This window comes from Necator americanus, chromosome II (assembly GCF_031761385.1).
Source record: "Necator americanus strain Aroian chromosome II, whole genome shotgun sequence".
In the NCBI taxonomy this organism is placed as follows: Eukaryota; Metazoa; Nematoda; class Chromadorea; order Rhabditida; family Ancylostomatidae; genus Necator; species Necator americanus.
This window is the reverse complement of record NC_087372.1, coordinates 13,661,364-13,686,651: the sequence shown is the minus strand read 5'-3', so window position 1 is coordinate 13,686,651 and position 25,288 is coordinate 13,661,364. Positions and strand designations below refer to the sequence as shown.

The 25,288-nt window shown below is 40.0% G+C and overlaps 1 protein-coding gene across 3 annotated transcripts in view; it reads left to right on the top strand.

Moving 5' to 3' along the window:
- RB195_017734 (uncharacterized protein) overlaps nucleotides 1-25,288 on the top strand; it is a gene marked incomplete at both ends in the record, with an annotated part of 46,605 nt that overhangs the window by 6,391 nt on the left and 14,926 nt on the right. The window contains 20 exons of one of the 3 annotated variants that reach the window (XM_064184854.1): nucleotides 317-458; nucleotides 521-659; nucleotides 3,750-3,845; nucleotides 4,366-4,517; nucleotides 5,220-5,312; nucleotides 5,451-5,599; nucleotides 9,311-9,411; nucleotides 18,539-18,684; nucleotides 18,925-18,990; nucleotides 19,082-19,203; nucleotides 19,417-19,474; nucleotides 19,781-19,865; nucleotides 19,929-20,026; nucleotides 20,102-20,189; nucleotides 20,266-20,342; nucleotides 21,496-21,657; nucleotides 21,743-21,880; nucleotides 21,949-22,068; nucleotides 22,135-22,188; nucleotides 22,278-22,421. In XM_064184854.1, coding sequence (XP_064040735.1) covers nucleotides 317-458; nucleotides 521-659; nucleotides 3,750-3,845; nucleotides 4,366-4,517; nucleotides 5,220-5,312; nucleotides 5,451-5,599; nucleotides 9,311-9,411; nucleotides 18,539-18,684; nucleotides 18,925-18,990; nucleotides 19,082-19,203; nucleotides 19,417-19,474; nucleotides 19,781-19,865; nucleotides 19,929-20,026; nucleotides 20,102-20,189; nucleotides 20,266-20,342; nucleotides 21,496-21,657; nucleotides 21,743-21,880; nucleotides 21,949-22,068; nucleotides 22,135-22,188; nucleotides 22,278-22,421 — 2,230 coding nt within the window. Of the gene's footprint in view, nucleotides 1-316; nucleotides 459-520; nucleotides 660-3,749; nucleotides 3,846-4,365; nucleotides 4,518-5,219; nucleotides 5,313-5,450; nucleotides 5,622-9,310; nucleotides 9,412-18,457; nucleotides 18,465-18,538; nucleotides 18,685-18,924; nucleotides 18,991-19,081; nucleotides 19,204-19,416; nucleotides 19,475-19,780; nucleotides 19,866-19,928; nucleotides 20,027-20,101; nucleotides 20,190-20,265; nucleotides 20,343-21,495; nucleotides 21,658-21,742; nucleotides 21,881-21,948; nucleotides 22,069-22,134; nucleotides 22,189-22,277; nucleotides 22,422-25,288 lie in introns of those variants that run through there. The other 2 variants (XM_064184855.1, XM_064184856.1) reach the window with 2 other exon arrangements.

Below are 25,288 nucleotides of genomic sequence, written 5' to 3'. Positions count from 1 at the left end.
GGTCATCTTGACCGGAATTTAGAACCGACCGCAATTCCTTGTACTTCACTGCAGATCTCCCCAATTCTTCAAGCCCTCCTTCCAAAATTTGACAGACCTTTCTTGTTTGTCTGTGTCCTTGGTTGTGTCGGTAGTTTTGACAGATGATTTCTAATCAAATGTAAGACCACAGAGAATGCCGAGAAGTAGATAGAACTTTTAAGCCGCAGGGATAGCCATTGCTATCCAAATTTGTTAATGTGACCGTCGCGTTCTCTTTGCCAAGCAAGATATTATAGCGATTCTCAGTGCATAAATTCCGTTGTTAACTTTTCAGTTTGCACTTTATCGCTTCACTCAGTGGTGGAACCGTAGTTCGGCCGTTGTTCTACGAATATCCGAAGGATCAGAACACACATAACTTAGGCCACCAATTCCTGTGGGGCGATTCGATTCTGGTAGCTCCTGTTCTTTATCAGGTGGGGCCTTCCATCAACTACATCACCTACATCATACTTAATTTTGCCTGGAGTTCTTATAGAATGCGACGTATGTAGATGCGTATCTTCCTGAAGATGATTGGTATTCGCTATTTGATACCGGTTATGGTCAAATAGTAAATCACGGATTTCAATCATTATACGCTCCCTTGACGTCTCTCATTCCAGTTCTTGTTAGAGGTAGATAGTTTGGTCCGAAAATCTTGCCCCAAATTTCACACTTTTTCAAACAATTATAGTTTTATTATTCATAAATATCAATCAACAGAATAACTATGAACAATCATGATCATGATCATGATTGTTCATAGTTATTCTGTTGATTGATATTTATGACGGGCTTATTCTGTCACGTGTGTCTGTCTGTGTGTATTTGTGTCAGTCACGAAATTCAAAAAGGGGGGTTCGACGGGTCCACCGGCGTCAAGTTGGTGCCTCGACGCTAGAAAGCTATAAAATGGGGTGCGACGGGTCCACCGGCACCAGATACCTATAGGAGGGTGTGCGACGGGTCTACCCGCGCCAGATACCTATAGAAGGGGGTGCGACGGGTCCACCGGCGTCAGATTGGTGCGCCGTCGCCAGATTGCTATAATATGCGACGGGTCCACCGGCGTCGGTGGACCCGGTCATTGGTGCGCAATAACTTAGTGTGAATGATGAAAAAGATAAATGGTTGGAGCCGTTTCATAGCCGTGACCACTGGGTGATTTGCTCTTAACCTTTATGACTCCTCCGCGTGCCTATTTCCTTCTTCTTTCGCCTCAAGTTTGTAGCATGCCGTTCTCAGAAAGTGGAAACGCGCATGCAAATGGCTGCTTAAATAGTAGCAAGATGTTTATGTGATCTGACGCAGAACTTTTCTTTATCAGTAGGATGATGTCTTTCACGTCATTTTATGTTAAAATATCACTCTGTGATAACTTCTGGGGGAAATCAGGAGGAACACCCATACTTCGAGTAGTACTTTCAATATATATCTATATTATTTTGGCATCGAAGGAGTGTTTCTAGCTGATGGTTGAATATTCTCCAAATGTAGAATTGACGCGTTTAGAAAGAAAACTCCGTAATCTTTCGCCTTAATTTATAATATAAAGAAGAGAAGGAAAAGCGTTGTTAAGAAACACAAATCTAATTTTACAGAAGACACCACTACCATTAACTTTCATTGATCAGTCAAAGGGAGCGAAGCTAAAACCACCGAAAGTCTGAAGTCCGGCTTTAGCCGGACATTCAGACTGGTATACGATAATGTGCTTATTCTGTCACTTGTGTGTGTGTGTCACGAAATTCGAAAAGAGGGTGCGACGACGGATCCACCGGCGTCGGTTTAGTGCGCAATAACTTCGGGTGCATGTCGTAAAAGGTAAAAGGGATGTTTCATAGCCGTGGCCGCTGGGGGCTTTATGAGTTCTCTGCGTGTCTATTTCCTTCCCGTTCGCGTCAAGTTGGTCGCATGCCTTCCTCAGAAAGTGGAAACATGCATGCTAACGGCTGCTTAAATGGCTTTAGCCGGACCTTCAGACTGCTAAATATTTAGTTGTATAATATGCACAACTATATTTAATTTTGTTATTCACCTTGGACGCAACTTCAGTGGCTGAAAAAAACACTGGTCAAACGGGGTCAAGTCAAAGAAATAAGCAGGATGTGGCAGAACCTCCCAACCAAGTTCGACAGTTTCTGGCAAGAAGTTTGCCCCGAGCATTGTCATGAAGATTACCAGAAAATTGCCGAACTGGCTTTCGAAGATCTACACTATCTTGTTTATTCTCCTGAGTTGGCCTCGTCTGACTACCACTACTTTAGAGGACCGAAGCTGCATCTTCTAGAGAAAAAATTCAATTATCAGAAAGACCTTAAAAGTAAGATTTCTGCGTTCTTTGACTCGCAGCTCCCAGCTCTGCACTTTTGGAACTGATAGTCTAGTAAAGGGTTGGACGAGGGTTGTGGTCATTATTTTGTTGATATATATGTATACCAGTCTGAATGTCCGGCTAAAGCCGGATTTCGGTGATTTTAGCTTCGCCCCCTTCACTGATCAATGAAAGTTAATAGTAGTGGTGTTTTCTGTAAAATTAGATTTGTGTTTTTTTAACAACGCTTTTCCTTCTCTTCTTTATATTATAAATTGAGGCGAAAGATTACTGCGTTTTCTTTCTAAACGCGTCAATTCTACATTTGGAGAATATTCGACCATCAGCTAGAAACACTCCTGCGATGCCAAAATAATATAGATACAATTTGAAAGCATTACTCGAAGTATGGATATTCCTCCTGATTTCTCCAAATAGTTATCACAGAATGATGTTTTAACATTAAATGACGTGAGAGACATTATCCTAGTGATAAAGATAATGTTCCACGTCAGATCACGTAAACATCTTGCTACTATTTAAGCAGCCATTTGCATGCGCGTTTCCACTTTCTGAGAACGGTATGCTACAAACTTGAGGCGAAAGAAGAAGGAAATAGGCACACGAAGTAGTCATAAAGGTGAAGAGCAAAGCGCCAAGTGGTTACGGCTATGAAACGGCTGCAACCATTTACCTTTTGCGTCACGCACACTAATTTATTGCGCTCCAATGACCGGGTCCACCGACGCCGGTGGACCCGTCCCACCCCCTTCTATAGGTATCTGGCGCCGGCGCGCTAGTGCGACGCCAGTGGACCCGTCGCACCCCCTTCTACAGGTATCTGGCGCCGGCGCACCAATCTGGCACCGGTGGACCCGTCGCACCCCCTCCTATAGGTATCTGGCACCGGTGGACCCGTCGCACCCCCTTCTTTAGGTATCTGGCACCGGTGGACCCATCGCACCCGCTTCTATAGGTATCTGGCGCCGGTGGACCCGTCACATCCCCTTCTATAGGTATCTGGCGCCAGTGGACCCGTCGCACCCCATTTTATAGCTTTCTAGCATCGAGGCACCGACTTGACGCCGGTGGACCCCCTTTTTTGAATTTCGTGACTGACACACACACACACACACACACACACACACACACACACACACACACACACACACACACACACACACACACACACACACACACACACACACACACACACACACACACACACACACACACACACACACACACACGTGACAGAATAAGCCCGTTATTATATACATGATCATGATATGTGGAAAATAAAATTATAATTGTTTGAAATATAGTGCAAGACTTTCTGGCCAACCTAGTAAAAACCTGAATTACTTTGAGGAAGGAGTTTACAGATTCTTTCAAAGTTTTTTCTTTATAGGTGGATCAATAATACCTCGTCAGAAACCCAACGTGACCACGGAGTATACAAGAAAGAACGCCTTCGAATTACTGGTAGCTCCTGGAGCCAAGTTTAGTGGGTAGCTTGCATTTTTACTATTAGAGATACGGATGAATTGTGCAGCCAGATATCTCGAAACAAGTCGAAAAGCTGAAAGGTTTGAAACCTAAAAGAATGCACATGGTTTACTTCTATAGAGTTTTTTTTTAGAGCAGATCGTCAAAAGAGATAAATTGGAGAAGAGAAGGAAATTACATTTATGCAACATTTTTCACCTCACAAAGTCGTTAAACAAGATGTTTTTTGATGCAAGATATTAACTGTGCAGTGAATGTACCCTTTGCAATATAATTCAGAATGAATCATGACCGAGAAAAATCCGCAAAATTAATGGACGTAGTGGAGTTGACGTTCTCAGAAGGATCATTTCTAAAAAGTGGGGCACAGTTCCATGCATTGAATCAGTATAGCTATTTCAGTGATACCACGTTACTTTTGCACCGACGTAATAAAATGAAACATACACTATCAGGATTTAAGCAACTTTATGAAATTTTATGAAATTCTAAAGGTATTGGCTCTTGTCTTATTCCAGGAACGAATGACGCTGCAGACGGTTTCTTTTACTGGGATGACGGCGACAGCATTGTTGAATCTTTCACAAATCATGACTACTATTTGTGGAAATTCAAGTATTCTGCTACTGATCGAAGTGCAACACTCACAATTAAGACTGAACGACAGGCAGTGAGCATTAGCATTTATTTTATAAATTGTTTTTGTGTTGAAAATGATCATTCCTTGCGAATCAGTTTCGAATCTAATAACAAGAGGGACACATTTTCTTCTACAAACATAGGATAACATTTCCATAAGATAGATGGCTATTATTCCTTAGTGTCAAACAATTTGAGTGCCACCTTTACAAAACTGGTTAGAATTTTGACTTTTTTTTGCGAAATGAATTATCGTATCAATGTATTCAGACTACCGCTTCCACTAATCAGCAAAAGCAACCAAGGAGCTACACGCCTCCCTTCATTCCATAACTATGGCTAGAAACACCAATAAAATGAAAATAAAATATCAATAAAACAATCTGCATAAATACTCCAAACTTATGTAATTGAACCAATGCGCCGGCTGACCCGTAATTTTCCCCTTATTTCACATGAGAATGTTGGTGGCTAATCAGTCCGCGGAGCAACAGAAGAACAACCTGCAACCTGTGACCTCAAACTTGAGTAATTAGAGTATAGTTAACAAGAAAAGAAGGAAACAGCTCCATATAAACACAAAGTTCTTACTTTCTGACCTTGAGGTTACTCTCTGATGTTACACATCTGGAGAGTATTCAGCTGTTTCCTTCTTTTCTTGTTGACTATACTCTAATTACTCAAGTTTGAGAGTATTCATTTCCAGAAATTTTAGTGATAGTTGCCTTTTCAGAAGTCATTCCAAGTTCCTACTATCGACACCGTGGAAATTTTCAACTATGACCACTACCCAGATTTTACGAATTTTCAACTGAATGGGAAAAAGGTTTGTTAGACAAAAATCATTCGTAATTTTCAATGCTTTGCTTCGATGTAATTCTTCAATATAATATTTTTCGTTGTTTTTTCCTCCAGAATAAAAGGAGCACTTGAGTGATGAGCCATTTAAAGACGTTTGTTTTAGATTAATATCGACGTGCAATCTTCTTCCTATAGTCCTCGCACCAAAATTTTGTACATTTCTACAAAGAATTTAATTGACATCTCAACAGATATGACAGCAGTTCTGACATGGACGCATTCAACAGGTTTCTACAGCATCCAGACTGATAGGTTACATTACGATCTTTTTTAATTTATGATTCTTGCGTAAAATAATTATTGATATGTGCCTTCTTTCTTCTTGTTGATGGTTTAATCAATAAAATTCTAATACACATATATTTGTTTATTCCCATAAAACAACTGCTCATAGGTCGATTGATTGATCGAAGTTCCATGCTCCTAACAGGTTCTGTGTGTTTTTACTTAACAAATCCTACTGTTGGTGCAGCAATCAGACGGACTGGTTAGTGCCAAATAGGTGATTGCAGAATGCAAGACGTGCCGTAGTTTGGTGCAAAATTGGGGCTCAGTACCTGCTCTGAACCAGAGCAGAGTGACTTTAACACTCTACTAAAACTTGACTCTTAACATTGTTCTATTTTCCTACATATCAGGGTTTAGACGACCAATTTAGCTCAAGGCGGAAATAGCACGTTGAGATACTGACGGGTTATCTTCATCAAGAGTGTTCACCAACTTTCCTGATGCTCAAACGACTAACCATCTCAATCTAGACAGATCAGCCACAAGACGCGGAAGTCAATAAGAGGAGGTTATTCAGAGAGAGTGATGAGGAGGTAGCACGACGGACCAAATTTTAAAAAAAGATATAACGACAAGACACTAGTATCCTTGCTAGTGAATGAGCTTCACTGACTAAGCTGAGCTTTACAGGTCGAAAGAAGAAGTTTATTAGCTGGAAAAAGTATGGGAGGGGTGAAGAAAGAGAAATGTGATAAACAATTAAGAGGTATCATTGGTGGCAATCTATGAGCATTCCATATGCTATGCAAAAGGCATCAGACATTTGAAAGTTCCGTAATAGAACTAGAGAACATGCGGTTAGACATCAATATTCAAACACCGGCGTATGCCAATTTTCTTCAAGCTCATCTTGAATATTCTACTCTGTCCGGGTCTAAAAATATCACAAAGTAAGAGCTTCAATCATCTTGGAGTTCTATAGAAGAAGTTATTGAACATCAGAACAAAGTTTTTACGTTGAAATTTTGCGTAATGTTTAAGTTCTTCCGCTAGTAAATCTTAAGTGCCAGTATTTGCTGTGCGTTAACTTGGTTTTGTTTCCTACGACTTGAGAATCAAAGTCAAGTCGGCGTGTATGTTGGGCCTTCCTCAAGATGCTCATACCTAATTTTATGATACGATGTTTGCAGCTAGGTAAAAGTCTTCTGCAACTTTTCGAGGTGCAGAAGACTTTTACTTAGCTTTTCGAGCACCTGCGCTTTGCTGTTTGCCTTTTCTTTCAAGGGCTACAAATATGAGAGCCATTTCCAAGATGAGGTAAGGCGACCGGTTTGTATAAACCAGTTGAGAATAGTGGGTTAGTTGTGTGGCAATCCGGAATAGCCAAAAAGAGAAGAATTGCTTTCCGTAGAGCATGATCAATATGTTCTGAGATATTGAGATCATCATTGACAAAAATTTCTAAGCCTCTCACAGAACTACAAGGTTTAAGAGCTGCTCCATCCATTCTATACTCTACTAAATCCCCTTCACCTACCTGCATAATCAGATACCTGTCATAGTCAACGTGTAGATGCCATATAGAAGCCCAGTCAAACATCCTAGCTAGCTACGTCTGACGTGCAGAACGTGCTTCGTGGTGATTTCACTACGAGGAAGTTATGAGCACTTTTGGGTAGGTCGAATGTGTATATAAGAAACAAGAGAGGGGACAAGGCTCAACCTTGTGTAAGGAAATCTTGTTAGGTATTTTTGGCCCAATCTGACTGTCATACTTCTCATGTTAAGACAAGAAATCATCCAGTCTAAAATACGGCCCCGTTTTCCACGGTACTGGAATTTCGCAATTCGTTTTGAGTGATATACTTTATTCAAGGCTTTTGACACATCAACGTATATTTTGTCTACCTTGGTTACAAACTAGAGGCCAGTCAAATGCACTATCAATAAGGTTAGTAGAAGTCGAAGCTTCTCGGATAAAGTCATGTCGTTGAGCGCGAATTAGACGATAGTTTATTCTGATTATTTTTTTCCTTAGCTTTCATCGGGATTGGTAATAAGGTAATACAACGCTAACTGTTCAGGAAATCGGTACCTGGGGATTTTGGAATGGCTGTGGCAATTACATGATGACACTTAGATGTTAAAGATATGAGCAAGAGGATAAAGCAGCACACTTCTTGTGAACAATTAATGGGATTTCATCATACGTTTCACTAATCGATTGCTTAAAGGCATCACTCCACGAATCTAGGGTGGTGGGGGTTTCAGGTGGGTTATGCCTATACGGAGTCGTAGATTATGGGGAGAAGGGTGATTCCGTCTGTTTCTTTCTAATTGTCGTAAAAAAACGGCTCGGAAGATACGGCTTCGAGCGTTCCGGTGCGGTATTTTCCACAATGAGTTCGGTTGGAGCGCGCCAGCCGTGTGCATGCGCCGCATTTTCCGGACCGTTTTTTAGGCAATTAGAAAGAAATTGACGGAACACAGAGTCGTGGAGTCATGCCTTCAAGTGGTTTGAGGTAATTGTAGACATCATGAGAAGAGTTACTGCAGTGCTTTTGAGAAGGAGCAATGCCAACAACAACCGGAATGGTATCGTTGCAGTCTGAAGAAAAGACATTGGCAAAGTGCATCGCTAGAACATTAGCCTTGTCAGCATCTTTAACATAAATATATAGCATAACATCCTCTTAGAGAACAAAGTTTTTAGTTGACGTAATAGACTCAAGGAAAAAGAGCGAGAAAATCGGAAAGGAAAAAATTATGCCAGATCCCAGTAGACCTTCTTACAGAATCTGAAATAGATGTCAGAGCATGAGGAGAATGGATTAAATACAGTAAACCAATTACAACTGGGAAAATAATTGTTCAAAGAACAGTAGCCAGCTGCAAAAAAATAGGGCATGGGAATTCCTAGTACTAAAATAGCTACAGATGTTTCAAAGTTGATAATGGCGTGGTCGGATGAGGCTAGTGGTGGAAAAAGGAAGACGTCGAGAGGAAAGATGCTAGGTGTGAGGCTAATGTCCAGAATTCTGTTGGCGTGGGTAAACAGATTCACATTCTGTACTTCACCGGGGTTGCAGAAGAAATCGAAGAAATGAGATTAACATCAGTTAAATGGTATTAAGTTGACCCAATCTACATGCAGATTAAAGTCGCCAAGAATGATTGTATAATGATTCAAAACTGTAAGATCGCTGAGTACTTCTACAAGGTTTTTATCATCAGCGGCAGAGCTACATGTTTGGTTATTTTATTTAGACACATTATCAGAGCAAAAAATTTCTTCCCAGAGTAAGTCAGCTTTGAGATCATTGTTGGGAGTAAGAGCATTACTAGACTCTTTAACAAGACCAAAAAGTACACGATTACCTTTTCAGGGACCGATGAGAATGATAGACATTGTAGGATAGGTTACCAATCAGCTGAGAGTCCAAGATTTTAGTAACTTATTAGGGTTCAGTAATGAAGCTAAGACAGGATTATAAAAACAGAGACAAATTTGCAAATTATTGATTTTAGACTTAGATTTTTTTTTATTGACAAGACTACATGAATATGATTCGAATAAATATGATTTTAGTGTTGAAGAGACACCGTGTTGCTTTAGGTGTTCCCGATGTGCCTTGTTTAATGTCAGAGATGCGCTATATGTCGCCACGGTGGACCATCTACTTCCTCAATTATCAAACGTAGACGAGAAGGACTAGGATTCCTATTCCGGTACAGGTCAGCCCGGTTATTGCTCATTCAGCGCAAGCAAAATGTCGTTGACTTTGCCTCGAGTTCGTCCAGCTTATCTGAGGAGGACGAAGAGTTCACTGTTCCAGGTAAGCCACCAGTCACTATGCTTCGCGAACATTTGTTAGCTTCCAACTGGGCGATATTTGTTTTAACTTTTCCAGCAGCATTTTGTTTTCAACAGAATGTTTATTCCGTTTAGCAAAAAAGCTAACTGGGTCTTTCCTTGACATTTCACTGTAGTTAGGTTCTACTGTTTGCGAACACTCTATCGTTCTCTTCTCAATATTTGAGATGGTTTGTGATGGAAGAGAAATTTGCCTTTTTGCAATGCGAGTGGATTCAGGTGGCATTATTAGATTTCTATTTGACTTACCGAGCAGATATCGATGCCATCAATCAGTCACAGCAGCACGCAAAAGAGAAGTTAAGAAAAGATTAGAAGGTTAAAAGATCAAAAAGAACTTTACGGCAAAGTAACAAGGGTTAGAGTGGACAAAACTCATGAATACGGGTGGAAATGTCTGAAATGGGTGTATGAAAAAGTTTAGAAACATTAGGGTAAGTTGACTATTGTAGTTAAAACTGCTGACTGAGAATGTTAAAGATAGAGTGAATGCTTGGAGGGAAAAAAGAAGCTCAGTTACCCAGAGTGTGACAAATTGGCTGGACAAGAAAAAAAGCTTTAAAGAAGATTGCAGAAGAGGATAGAAGATCAATAGATCGAAGATCGAAAAAAATGCAAGAGTAAACAATTAAGCAACCATGCACGCGATATAATAGAATCAAAAATATGCCTCATGCTGAAATCGAAAATGCGACCTTCTGTTTACAAGACAGGCGATCTGCCCTTGAGCGAATGAAGCTGTTTTAACAAAATAATGATATCAATTTCATTTTTTAAGATTTTTGCTATGTGTTTCAAGCGTGAAAGAACAAGGACATATAGAATATCATGGATTATTGAATACATATAGAATATTATGGATATTAGAATATTATTATTATGCTGTCGAAACAGCCAGGACCACCCTGTCCCTACCAATTTCCTCAAATGAGAACACTCGTTGTAGTGTTTCCAATTTCCTCAAATGAGAACACCTGTCGTGCTAATTCTGTTTTCGTTCCGTGATTATTCAGCCAAACTTCTTTATTCGAAATGAATAATGTGAGAAATGAATAATAATGAAAGTTTTGAATGGAATTAATCAGTTCTGATTCACTTATAGTTTCAAAGCAAACTGTTGACATGCGTTAATGCTCCTTAGTTTCTTCTGATCGGCTCTTTTCGAGTTGTTCTCAATCTATTAGGTTAGCGAATAAGTTCGTAGAGTTTTATGTTATATTAGGTGAAGCAAGAAGTTCTCAGCGTTTGCGTTCGCGACCCTTATGCAAATGATTCCAAATGGTTTTCTGGCCAAAATTCACTTTCTGGGCAATAGGAAAACGTGCTCACATGGCGGTCCGACATGACGACTTCCATGATTTCATCGACATTTTCAGCGACTGTCTTACCAGAGCGACCCCCATCTTTGACGTTCGAATTAATGGAATGTAATCAGTGAAATCACTGTTTTGCTGTTTCATTCGATACTGTATTTTTTGCCGCTTGCACCGCCTTTTCACCCTTGTCGTAGTGGCACTGAATAATGTAAGGAATTTTCTCTTTCTTCACTCCTGTTTTGGGACGCTGCAACACACCATTAGCCCCATCAAACACAAGTCTGATAAAACACCTTTTTAAGCAATTGTCATGTAGTATGACTCCATGTGATGTTTACATAGTCAGATATGGCTCATTAAAGAAATCTGGCGAAAACGCTCAGAACTATTCATCTCACCTTTGATTAGGTGAAGTAAAAAGTTCGGAGCAGCTTTTCGCTTTCCTCCGGGGATAAAATTAACATAGTTAGGATTAACCTATTTAGATCAAATATGTGCCGTTTTGTTCGATAACTTCTGTCTATTTTGATGGCAAATTCAAAATTCCGCAATCCTCGTTCCTACTGGCAAAAAACTTGACCACGTCACTTCACAAGTCTCTCTTGAGGCCAGCTTTGAACAATCAAGAAAAATTTGCAAGTGCTTGCAAAGGTTATGGTCGCTTGGTCCCAAGTCTATACGGCGGTGCGGTAGAATCGCTCATTCAAGTTCTCGGGGCTTCCGACGTGTCGTTAAAGATCTGTGCGGCCTCGTTTTCTTGATTCCTATTTGGTAACTCTGTCCCTTTCTGGTCCATCGTTTGCTTCAGTCTGGTCACTTGTTGAAGTATAGCCCGACAGGAGGAACTCATAGTGAATGAATCCTTTAAATCCCACCAAACACGCAGCAAAACTTTCTTTGCCGTTAATCCGGACTTGGGGGTCCTTTGGGCGGCTCACCGCGAATGGATCACGATCATTTTTGCTGTTCGTCCTTCCATGTGATCGTTTTTTCATCGCCAATCACCATTCGTCCAAGAATGGGTAGATTTTGTTTACTTTCAGTAAAAAATTGCAGACATCAAGCCTATCTAAGAGATCGATCTTTTGCGTTGATTGGTGTAGCTCCCATACATCGAGCCTCTTGCGATCAGCCTTGTGCAAATGGTTTTCTGGCTAATCTTCAGTTCCTGCACAGCAGATTACGTGCTCACATAGCTGTCCGACTTGACGAATTCCACGATTTTATCAGCATTTTTGACGACTGGCCATCTTCGACGTACATATTGAGGAAACGGAATCACTAAAACCACTTTCACTTTTTGCTGTGCCATTCGATTCTGTATTAGGTCCATAAGGGCAGGCGTGGCGCAGAGGTTCCGCTGTCTACACAATGGATGCGAGGTTGGAATCCGCCCCAACGCTCACCAGGCCTTTCATCCCTCCGGGGTCGATTAATTGGTATCAGTTTTGTCTGGGGGGATGAAAACATTGAGTTGACACATCAGCTAGCCAACACAGATCATTGTATAGGCCAGTTACACGTTCGTGAAACTCAAACTATTTTGAATTGAACTGACCGCGGTGGCGCATCCTGAGTGGATTAATCAACGCCAGACTTTGCACACTTTTATTAGGTCTGTAAACACTACAAATTTTTTTGGTCGCTTGCCTCCACCAAACACAACCCAGATAATGAATTTTTTTTTGAAGGGCAAGGTCACCTTGAAATCGCCATGAAGTATAACCCATCTGATGTTTACATCGTCAAATATGGCTGACTAAAGACACCTAGCGCTCAGAAATATTTACTTTACCTAATATTTTATTTTGTTGACTCGTTTGCTCGTTGGTAAAATGTTTATATTATTTAAGAGATCTTTTTCTGTGCTCTATAAAAGTGTGCTGATTGTTTGGATAGTTTAGTTTTTTTATTATTTTTCAGCCTTAGAAATGGATTATCCAGATGGCGAAAACCAGCACTTTCGACACCTATTTTTCCTCGCTTTTCATCGAGGTCAAAAAGGTGCCGCAGCTGCTGGGGACATGCGATATGAACGATCGCATGGGCGATTTACGCTCAGAGAATACCAAATACGGAATTCTTTCCTTCACTATTACTGCTTCACTACTGGGGCCGCTCGCAATCCTTAGACTGGCCCAGCAGCGCTAATGTTGTCGCTGATGAGTGTTAACAAAGCTTCGCAATTCGTTGACCTCCATCTGCTGTATCAAAAATCTGAAACTTAAATATCACGAAGGATGCAAGAAATCTATCGGTTAACGTTTCTGCTAGGTAGATAAAAGACAGGTAGTAACATTTGCGAGAAAAACATTAGAAACATTAATATAGTATGCAATTTTGTATGCTAACATTGCTTTCTGGCCACGTTCCCTTCCTAGTTGTTTTTCATAAGTAGAATTAAGAAGGCTGTATAATTGCAACAAATTTCACGCATTGAATTAATGTTAAAACATTTTTCCATTCCATGTTTTTCCGACTGTTCTATTTTTACTTTTATAACTCACCACAGGAAATTAATTCTAAAATTAGTAAATTACACCAACATCCTATGTGATACAGTATTGGTGAAAGAGCGCGTATTGGGTAAGAAGATCAGTGCAACACAGTGCAGCCCCCATGGCTTAATCATTGGTATGAAAAAACAATGGCGATAAAATACTTCACAATGCTACAATCTCTGAATCGAATTGCACATAGTGTATTCGAAAACGCGCTTGTAAAATGAACAGTAGAAAATGAACTAAAACAGAGCTATGATCTTCAAATCATTACGTCCAATCACCCATCCTATAAAGATTCCACCAATTTTTCAAGAATTTTCTTGCTGTGTCGCTGTAAGGACAAAATTCATGAATTTTGCTGATACGTTATGAGTTGGAGTGCTCCATTAGTAGTTATCCCAGATTTTTTTCTTCTAGACTCGTTTGTTTATTTTAACGCTTACTAGACAATATTTATTCATTTATATTTATTTATGAGAGAACTTATTTCTAGCATAAATTGCTGATGTTGGAATCATAAAAGGGAGCATTTTTTTTCGTTCAGACATGTAGTCAGCGTAGAGTGCGTGCGTCCGGGTGTGCTTCATTCGCGTTCGACTGGAGGGAGGTAGTATGAGACGCCAAATGCAAGCGAAACGTTTATTTTTTTAAAGAGTACTTTGATGTTTTATCTAACATTTAATGATGTTCCTACGCCCTGATAACTTCCACCCACAAATACGTAGCCTTCATTTCATGTGTTCGTGTCATTAGAATCTCTTCATTGGACGTGAGTGTTTTTCCCAGCAGGACAGATCTCTTTTCTCTAATTTATATAAAATCGCCTAAAGAGGACTACTTTCTCCAAATTTTGGTGAGATAAACCCCCGTGAACACAACAGCCCACTCTTTTCTTCGTTTTAGATTGAATGTGTGAAGTGTTATTAGAGTAGAAACAAGTTATCAGTACAAGGGCCCAAAACTGAAGCATAGCGTTCAGCGTTAACTAATTTCTTTAGTTTGGTCTGTGTTTTCCCCTTCAGTTCGGAATCTTCGAGGTTTAGAGGCGTTTGCACGTGTCCGTGAGGACCAGTTGATGCATCAAGTAAGTTTTCTAGTGCAGACCTAGTAGTAGCCTCTTCCCACTTCTACACCTGCCCATGTGGTCAACATAGAAATGATCATTACTGAAGCAATTATCCTAATAATCGAATCATTTTTAATCATTTAATAGCAAGAATCAGCTTCTATGCTTCAACGTTCCGGTTCATTTATGCAAATTTCCTTCCATTTCAAGAGTATTTTGCTAATTTTGTTGTGTTTCAGAATCAAGCATACATTAGAGATACAGCATACTAGAGCTTCTTGAGTGGAAAGACTCAGAAATATGTAAAACCATGGACTGCACTAAGGCTTCTAGAACTTCTTGAACACTAATTGCTACCAGATATGCTCAGGAAATGCTCGTGATACATCTCTAAAACTCGGAGAACTTGCTGACTAGATGTGACTCATGGATGCCCTTGCAATATTTCGATTGCTTCAACTGTCAGAACATTTCAGCATCTCTCAAACAAACATATAAGCTAGCAAATACCTTACTTCACAGAAGTAAAAACAGTTTTATCTTTCATGCCTTAAGAATAGCAAAAAAAAAACTGTTCACAGCATCAAAAAAAAGTCCAAAGCATGGACGGATTCAAAAGGAGCACCTGACAAAAATCGCCTCTAATCTTCTGCAAAGGTTTGAAAAAGCCGTTATCATCCCTCTGCTCTTTTTCCAAAAATGTATTTGAACTTTCCAAGACACATTTTTCTTACCAACCCGCTGCTACTAATGTGAGGAAAACATCCAGGTTTTTTAATCTATGCAAGTGCGCGGAAATCCATTTTTGCTTCCATATTGTAACGTGAAAGAAAGCTTCTTTAATTAGTGACGTGAGATGTTCTAACGTTAATCTCTGACATTGTCGTATAAGTAGTACTAAATCATTTTTCTGTGTATGAAGCTACATCAGAAGAGTGTACCGTGTAGTACTTCATTGGTGATAGATGTCAATAAAAAACGGCGGACACTTCAATTCATATCAAAAAGTCAAAGGCCACATTGCCAAAATTTTATATGTGATACGAATGCAAATTTTTTTCGACTTGAAGGCATCACCCCACGAATCTGAGGCGGTGCGGGTTTCCGGCGGGTAATGACTATACGGGGGCCGTAGATTGTGGGGAAGAGGTTGATTCCGCCCCCGCCTGCGATTCGTCCAATTTGGTTTTGGACGCAGGCGGGGGCGGAGCACAATGGTTGCGCATTGCAACAGAAGCTAAGAAGTGAGAAACAGAGTTCCGGGGTCGTCCGTTTACACTGATACAGGGAGGGATCACTCTGAACGGAATCACCTTCTTTCCTACAATCCACGACCCTGTATACGCATTAACCGCCTGAAAACCGCACCACCCCAGATTCGTGGTTTGATCCCTTTAGTCGGTGGGTTGGTATTATCGATTGACGTGGTTAGTCGCATTATCGCCGATGCCTGTCGTCTTTCAGCATAGCTCTTCTCGATCTACAGGAGAGCATCACACAAGCTCAATCTATTCCTTACTGTTCCAAATCCTGTGAGACTAGGCGTCTCGCGTAAACGGCATATTTACACCGACTGAGTCGTGTACCCTCAATTCGACAATGTTCAGCATAACGAGAGAGAGAGTTGTTACCAAAGATTCCATGCTCACTCCAGCCATTTGACCTATTTGGGTTGCGTTTTCAGAGTGTCCAGAGAAACAGCACCTTTTTGCAACATTCGGGTAACTTTCACCAGATAACTGTGCACGTTGCGAAGCTCGTATGTGTCCAGAGCTTATACTCAAATGTTTGATTGCATTTGGTCCAAGTAGGGCATCCGTAAGCACGTAACAATCAGACTCGCACCACCTATGCACAACAAAAATTTTGTTGTTCATAGGTGGTGCGTGGTTTATTTTGCATATCAAACATTTGACAGCAACAATAACGTGTACCGAAACAATAGAAACATTGTGTTTTTCTAACATTTTGGTTTTTTACCATTTCAGAAGAACATCTTTGAAATGGATTCCAGAAGGGCAATATACCGCAATTCTAAAAACATGGAGACTTCTGAGTGCTCAGTGTATGCAGGGTAATAGCACAACAAGCCGAACAAAAGAAAGAATAATATTCGTTTGGATTCATATCAATTTTCCAGAGAAAATGTGAAGGTTCTTATCATTACATAACATTCATTATTTAAAAAAAAATAATAACTTTCCAAAACTTGAAGTCAATCTGCATCATTTTTCGAAAGTTTTCGTAAACTAGTTTAGAATGTATGACCTCTCACTTTTATTCTCGCATTTTTATCAATATCCATCAAACAATAACTGAAATAACTCTAACTTACCCTTTAATGCAGAAAAAAAACGTTGTCGCCATTGTTTCTAATTCTCCTCCTAGATGTTCAACTAGCACCTTCACGAAAAAAGTTAAATCCTTCAATACATATCTCGAAATTGTAATTCATCCCTTTTGTCTGTGCAGACTCCAAGAAAATTTCTTCCGAAAATCGATGCAAAAAGTCCCCACACATGATGATCCCACTAGGACATACATACATATACAATATGTACATAGTGATAGTGTAATCCATGTTGTGTACGCGAGCCCGACCAAAATTACAGCACATGACACGTGTTCAGGATCAGAACACGCAATCGTTAAAAAAATCGTATTTCAACCAACCGTACGGAAATGTTCATTATAGAATTTCTTACGCCTTGAAATAGAAAGCTTTAGAATCGCGAGTTCAATTTTTTCTTTCAAAGCAACATGTTCTTTGCATAGCTATAGTTAGTTGTCGAATCAAAAATAATTATGAAGTTTCACAAATCAAATCATTGTTTTAGAACATTTGTTTTTAAAAACTCAACTTTTAATTTTTTTTTGAGATAATTCAGGATAAACCGCAGCAAAGAACGTCATACAAGATAAAGACTATAAAACGCAGACTATAAAACATTACCCAAGGTAGGATCTAAAGAGACATTCTAAATTTCAGAGTTCTTCGCTCTAATACATGGAATGGAGAGAGGAAATTCACAAATCCACTATATTCTATCCCTATCTCCGTCCACAATATTCAATCGCTATCTCCGCAGCACAAAAGCTGTTTCTCAGGAATTTTTCTTCTTAGAAAAAAAAATGCTGTAACAGGTTCTACTTCAACACACAGTTCACGAAAAGATACTAAGTTGACGGTGACAGTCGACGATTCATAGGAGTGATTCATAGTTTAGGTGAACCTTCAAATAATTTTACCTTCAATTTTAAGCAGTGGTTATAGCTCACAAATGGATATTAATTTCACATTAGAGCGAAAACTTATTAGAAGTTGAAAAACACACAATGCATTAAAGCTTTGTTTTCAAAATGAGTTCAGAGTGATTTCCACCTTGTCAGTCGTGATTGATTCTAGTGTTGATAAAAGTTGAGCCCGCAGTTATTCCATGCAAAGTATGTCTCTGCCCTGTGCCCTAAGTGACAAAAGCGCAACTTCTGCTTTTCAGAAGCACCGAAACCTTTCATTTCTGGCAGAAACAGGAATAATAAGTAACGAAACACTAAGATAAAAGGCGTATGTTGGTTTTTCTGGAACCCTGGAAGACAATACTTTAAATCTCCTGTTTTTGTCCAATGCAGCTGTGGACTTCAGTTATGCTTGTCCTTGACATTGCTATCACTCTCATTTACCAAATACTGCATTTTGATTCAAAGATATACAGAGGAAAGTCCCTAACCACAGCGATAAGAAGGAAATCTCCAAGTAAGTTCTTCTGACTTTAAAATATGACAAAAAAAATCACGCTGATTAAATAAAACAATTTTATCTTGCTATATGATTACTGTTTGTTCTATCTTATTTTATCCGCGAGCCATCTTCGGACTCAAAAACGTCACCTGTGGCATCGGAAATTCTAATACAGTATGTAGTTAACTCATTTTGTGACGTTATTGAATAAAGTAGTCGTTTTTTTTCTGTGATTTTTTGCAACACTTCTACCCTGCAACTCATGGATGTTTATTTGGCAACTGCTGGCATTGCTGGCGCACTTTTCATTGATAGTTTAGAAGTATGTACTCTTCACAGACTTATAATACGCTCTCTGGAAGTGTCGTGTCCTCCATGTCACTATGATCGGTCAGATCCGTTTAGCGTTTCTCTTTCTACAACTATAAGAAGAAAGAAAAGAAACAATAAGACAATATTTATAGGGATGCGACCCACTCTGGTTTGTTTCCTTTTGTTCACTGTTGTCTGGGCCGATGACGTTCGAATGGATTGCCATCCAGAACCTTCTGCAAACAAGGAGAAATGTGAAGCTAGGGATTGCATCTGGCAGGAATCAAAGGACTCGATAGTAAGCAGTTATACTGTATCTGATATTTTTTGGTATTGAAATGTCTCTAGAAAAAACTGTGTCATAATAAAGCAGCAAAAACTGCACTATGCATTAGTTCAGTGCTTAGACAGCTTGTACTTTTGGCAGAGATAAAACAGTATTGTATTCATTTTGCTATTTTGTAAAATATGATTAAATTCGTTTCACGAGTTTCTCTTCACTACTACCGCTGCATTGTCATACATTCCTCTGTTACAGCCTGGAATACCATGGTGTTACATGAAAAAAGGAATTGGTTACAAATACGTGTCGATAAAAGACTCGGTGAGAATATAGCTTCTATTACCTGCAGTCTTTTTATATCTTCGTATTTCTTGATTCGATCGATGATACTTAAAATTGAAGCCGGGTTTAGGTTACGAAACTTAGAAAGAATAATGGACCTAGAAATCCATGGGGTCCTGACATTCCGGAAATCTTCTTCAAGGCAAGCACAATCGGAAAAACTTTGAATGTGATGCTGTATGCACCGGAGCGGTAAGTACAAATTATAATACACCGTCACCTTCATTACATTTCGTCGCGGAGAGGTCGATACACAGGTCTGAGAAGTGAGATATGACCTGTGGCTTTTCTTTGTAAAATTTTACTGCATCTGCACTTTTTATTCAAACAAGATTTATATTTCATTGGTTGGATATAAATAATGAGCCTGATGCTTTAGTTCTCTTAGAAGTAGAATATTTTTAGGTACGAACCTCCGCTAGATCTTCCTCGCCGTCTCTCCGTTTCTGACGAAACACTAAGGGTCAGTTGAGCCTTATGCAATACATAATCTTCAGGACACTGAGAAAAGTAGAAAGGAAATAAAAAAAATCCATATTGCTTACCAACTAAACGTTCTAGGAACGCAAAATGAAAAGGTGCCAAAAAATAGCGGAACCCGTTCGAAAATAAAGATAAAACTCGGGTATACGTCGAACGTTTCGAAGAGAGAATTAAGCGTGTCCATCTATGCTGAAATTCTTTCATCACATACTTTGTACGATGTTTTGGTAGCATTAGACGTTCAACGAAAGTGCAACGAAGTGTTAGAAAAGTTACCACTTTACAGCTCAACACAGTGAGTGACGGCAATATGTTCTCCTTCAAGGTAATAAGAAAATCAACTGGAACAACATTGTTTGACACGTCTCTTGGTTTGTGCAAACATTTCCCTGGATAAAATTGTTTTTATTTTATTACTAGTGTGAATGCTTCAGGAGGCTTAATTTTCTCGGACAAGTTTCTCCAGATCGCCTCCTATTTGCCATCTGATATCATGTATGGATGGGGAGAAAATGTTCACCCCACACTTAAGGTTTGAATACTTATAAAGTTTCCGTAGAATATTGCATCTTTTTCTCTTGCCGATACTCTCCTAGAAACTTTTTAGCATAATTTTACACGTTACACGACCTGGGCTATGTTTGCTAGAGACGAGTGGCCAAATTCAGATCGTCTCGATACGAAAAATCTTTATGGTATGTTCGAGTTGTTCCTGATGTACACAGTTGTTACAATTCTAATATTTGAAATCTATTTCCTCCATTTTTTAAGGTGTCCACCCTTTTTACATGATGCTGGAAAGAGATGGGAAGGCCCATGGTGTGTTCATTCTGAATAGCAATGCACAGGTGAAAGTTCTACTTTTTTCGTGGCAATCATATTAGTGAAGCACTTACTAGTTATTACTTTACGCATAAAATGAAGTGAAGTATACGCACATCAGAGTTGGACAAGCTTCGAAATGCCCAAATATCGTGTGCCTAAATCATCCGCTATCCACGATAGATAGAATCTTGTTTAAAATCATCGTAGTAAGAAAATGTTAACTTCTCTGGTTTTAGTAACAATACCAATTGCGATCTCTTGCAGTTTCTGAATATATTTCTGCGGGAATCCGGGTAAATATTAAGAAAGGAAGTGTGTGAGGAGAGTGGATAAGAATGAGTGGAACTAGAGGTAAAAAAATAGCGGTTAAGAAGAAAAAGGTCGCTAAAATTGGGGTCACAACGAAAAATAGCTCCTTGGCCATTCACTATTAAGGATCCTAACCGAAAAGCGATCGCTTGCTTGGCAGCAAGCCGAATGAAGAGGTGAATGAACAGCGATTTCGGCTCGACTCAAGATTCAACATTGAACCGTCCAAAAGATTATTACACAGTGGATCGATTATGGAAACGTTGATGTCAAGCAAAATCGGCCCGCCCCGTGGCGCTGTCGACACTCGAAGGGTACATAGAATCGTTAGAAACCGATTCGAAAGAATGATGGCACCAGGTTAAAAAGGTGGCTCAAGAGGTTATCGACTGGTCAATAGACAAGTTCCCAACGTTTAGTCAAACAAGAATCTTGAAGATAAGCGCAATGAACTCCTTGATTTTTTCAAGATGCACCGCTTCAAAGACGTTGAGACAAACATAGGAAAGTTTCCATCATTGAAGTGGCCAATAACTCCCAATTGAAAAATAGCCGTAAAAGCAAAGTTGCCACGAGAAGTCTTCTTTCAAAATGTTTCCTGCACTGGGCGGGATCATTGCAGCCTGGAAGTCACGGTTGATTTTCATCGAAAAGAATGTTAACGTTAATAATTAAACCTCCCAAGCTGAAATTACCGTCAAAACTGTGTTGAGCTGGAACCAAAGCCATCAGAGTTTGATTTTCCAGCAACCAGAACGAATTCATGATTTTTAATGTTTCGGTGCAGAGGATAGTAGATTCCACCATTGTCCCTGCATTTAAAAAATTGTGTTGTCAAAGCCTACTCTGTTCAGTTACGTTTTCCAGGAGGTAACTACTACACCAGGACCAGCGCTAATATATCGTACGATAGGAGGCAACCTCGACTTGTACTTTTTCCCAGGCCCTACTCCTGAAGAAGTAACGCAGCAATACCTGGCTCTTATAGGCACGCCTTTCCTGCCCGCTTACTGGGCCCTGGGATTTCAGGTATTTCTAGAGGCTTTGTAGTTCCAAACTATGAATACGTATGTCACAACACAGAACAAGGAAAATTCTCAGAATATTTTCTCAGATTTCTCGCTATGGCTACAAGGATCTTGACGAAATGATAGAAAAAATTGAAAGAAATGTCAAAGCTGGAATTCCACTTGATACTTCTGTGGCAGACATCGACTATATGGATAGATACAAAGACTTCACAGTGGGAGAGGTTTGGATGAAAACTAACGGATGTGATCTTTAGATTAAACAAGCTTTCAAATGTACTCCTTTCTGTAGAAATGGTCTAAATTGGGATCGTATGTTGAAGACCTTCACAGCCGCGGAATGAGGACCATCCTTATGTTCGATCCAGCCATTCAGGTCGATTACGACACGTTCAATAGGGGAATGGATGCGGTAAAGATTTTAAGCCGTATCATACCAATACAATTACGTGAACGAAATTAACCGCTTTTTCATTAGAAGGCCAATTTCATAGAATGGGAACGTGAAGACCAAGTGATGCGCTCCATTCAGGTGGAATTATTCTGTTTAGATTTATCTCATCACTTATGTTTATCGTTGAAGAATTATTGCTCGACTAGACGTTAATATTACTACTTTAGGACCGTTATCCACTAGTAAGCAACACGAAAATTATGTTAGGTGTTGTGTGGCCGGATCGTCATGTTGCATTCCCCGATTTTCTCGATCCGACCAACAACACTGCGAAGTGGTGGATTGAAGAGTTCGTCAGATTCCATAAGCTGGTCAGTTCCGCTTAAATTTCACGGTGATTTGTTGACACGAGTCACAATTCTTGATATACATACAGATGGGCTCGTTTGTCGTAGTGCTAATTGTCTCTCGCTACCTCACGCTGCTTTGCCAGGATTAAAAGAAAATAACTGGTCTAAAGGTGGTAGTTGGTTTGAAACAATTTCGAGAAAATTTTGACTACACATTCGTTATACTATAAAAAAAGAAGAACTGCCACTTACCAAATCATATCCTTTTATTTGAAAATCTTTGGGAATTTTGACTCTTCCGCACTGCGTGGATACATCAATCGACATTACGGAAAAATAACAAGGAACATAGAAGCGAGATACGCTGCAATACACGGGATTAGTCATAAAATTGAAACAGTCGTTACTAGTGAGTCGAGTGATCTCGAGTTTGCTCATGAGGTTAGATACACGATATCCTTCTAGTACCCAGCGGAACAACCGTATTTTCTCATCGAGCTCTCAGCTATACTTTTTTATAACTATGTTTGTTATTAAGATATTGTCGATTGATGATTATGATAAGTTTGATTTTTTTTTGTTCAAACCGTCAACTTTAAACCAAAGCTGCTTAACTATCAGCTGGAATGAAGCATCAAAAGATTACTTTAAGGTATAAATGATGAGGGGGTGGCATGGGTTTCAGGCGGGTAATACCCAAAAGAGGTCGTAGGGTGTGACAAAGAGGGTGATTCCGTCCTTTTCTCCTTGTATCAGTGTAAACAGACGACCCTAGAACGCTGTTTCTTAGAACGTCTTCTATTGCAGCGCCTCACCCTCGCGCCCTCCCGCCTGCGGTTCGTCGAAAACCAATTCGGACGAATAGCAGGCGGCGGTGGGCGCAATGGTTGTGCATTGCAACAGAAGCCATCGTAAGAAACAGCGTTCCGTTTACACTGATACAGGGAGAGATGAACGGAATCAACCTCTCCACCACCATCTGCGACCCCGTATAGGCATCACCCGCCTGAAACCTGTACCACCCCAGATTCGTGGGGTGATGCCTTTAAAGGCAGCAGACCACTCATCAGACGTGAAATCCGCGGGAAAATATGGAGTTAAAGTTGTAGATTCCGCTCTGTAGGTTCACATCTCCATGATCTTCGTAAGAAACGGCGGGAGGTCACCTCGGTTACGTTAGGTACGTTATTGAATAGGTTGGTAAAAAGGCATCACTGATCTTCGACCGATTACGCTTGCTGCGGAGCGCGCACGAAATGCAACTTGCAACAATGCAACTAAAATCGTCTTGAAAAACGTCATATTCCAAGCCGTATCTTACGACAATCAGAGAGAGAGAGAGATGAGCGGAACCACCCCTGATCCCCCAATCTGCAGCTCCCTCTCTAGCCTTTCCCACAACGTCAGATTCGTCGTATGCTGCCTTCGACAATAATTTGCTTTTCGAATACATTTTATAAGAATACAAATTTTTACTTGCCAACTCAATAGTGAGGGCTGTTTTAAGTTAGCAACTGATTCCTTGTAGAGCAAGGTATCTCGCCTCTAGAGTCGTTATCTTCTTGGAACGTCAAATGATTTATCTTCACGGTGCGGCTAAAAAGCCGAAATGTTCGGAATTTTTGAAAACAAGAGATGTAATTTCAGACGGCTTTCTTTTTTTTATCATAGTAGAGCGAATGTGTAGTCGACGTGTCCCTACTGGTCTTCTGGATCAGGAGGTTCAGACCATTTATTTCCTCTTCAATCCTAGGCCCGACAGTGCTGCATTAGTCGGGCGCGAGAATTAGCCTTGGTTCTCGATCCCTTCTGTACGACTTGTAGCATTTATCAATATACGTCCACACATAATGATATTACTTTTTTTCTACGCGCTCTAGTTCACATCTCAGTAAACTGTAACAATACCAGCAATGATCGATACAAACGACTCCGAAACGAAACTATTGAGTAAAGACTGTATCGCAATTGCAGAGAACTTTAGTCAAGATTTGTTGCTTGTAATCTAAATTGAGAAAAGGCACCTTAAATACAGCATACCACGAATCTAACGTGATGAGGGAATCTGTGAAAAAGCTAGAAATGGAGATGTAGATCGCGGGATCAGGGATGGGTCCACTCATCTCTCCCTGATCGTCGTATGAGGTACGTTACGGCACTCCTCTATGCATACGTTCCGGTACGTCCCCGTTAGCAGCCTATTCATTGGTTTTACTTGAAGAGGCTGGTGAGAAGACATAATTGATCTTCGACCGCTCGCACTTGTATGCCGCTCGTGCATTGGGCGGCGCGTTCCAACTGAAATCGTCTTCAAAAACGTTGTATTCTGCGCCGTTTCTAACGACGACCAGGGAGCGATGGGCGGAACTACTCGCGATCCCGGAATCTGCAACCTTAACTCTAGATTTTCGCTCGGATTCTTTCGCCACGTCATTCGTGGTGTGCTGCCTTTAAAGTATCAGAAGTCCCTTGATAATGTCTGTTCTCGACTTTGTATACTTAGTGAAGTTAAACATCATATATTGCATTGTCTCCACTCTTTTTATTCTGTTTGGATTCAGTTACTGTGCTCGCCAATTTTAGTGTGGCTCTAGGCTTCTAAAATTTAGCTATATTATCCTAATCGCTGCACTTCGTACATATCACTTACAAAGCAAGGAAAAAAGTTTTGAAAATTTCAATAGTCAATCACACATCCAAATGTTTAGATTTCTGTGTCAGTAATAAAGAAAGTCTTACTGCTTACTCAAAAAAATGCAATGGTTACAGCTCGATTTTAAAATTGCCATTTCCCTCTTTTCAAGAATAACAGTTGTGGTTCTATAACACTATGGATCGCAAATAATTAGCAACCATTTCAAAACCAGTAACTTCTGCGAATCGAATAT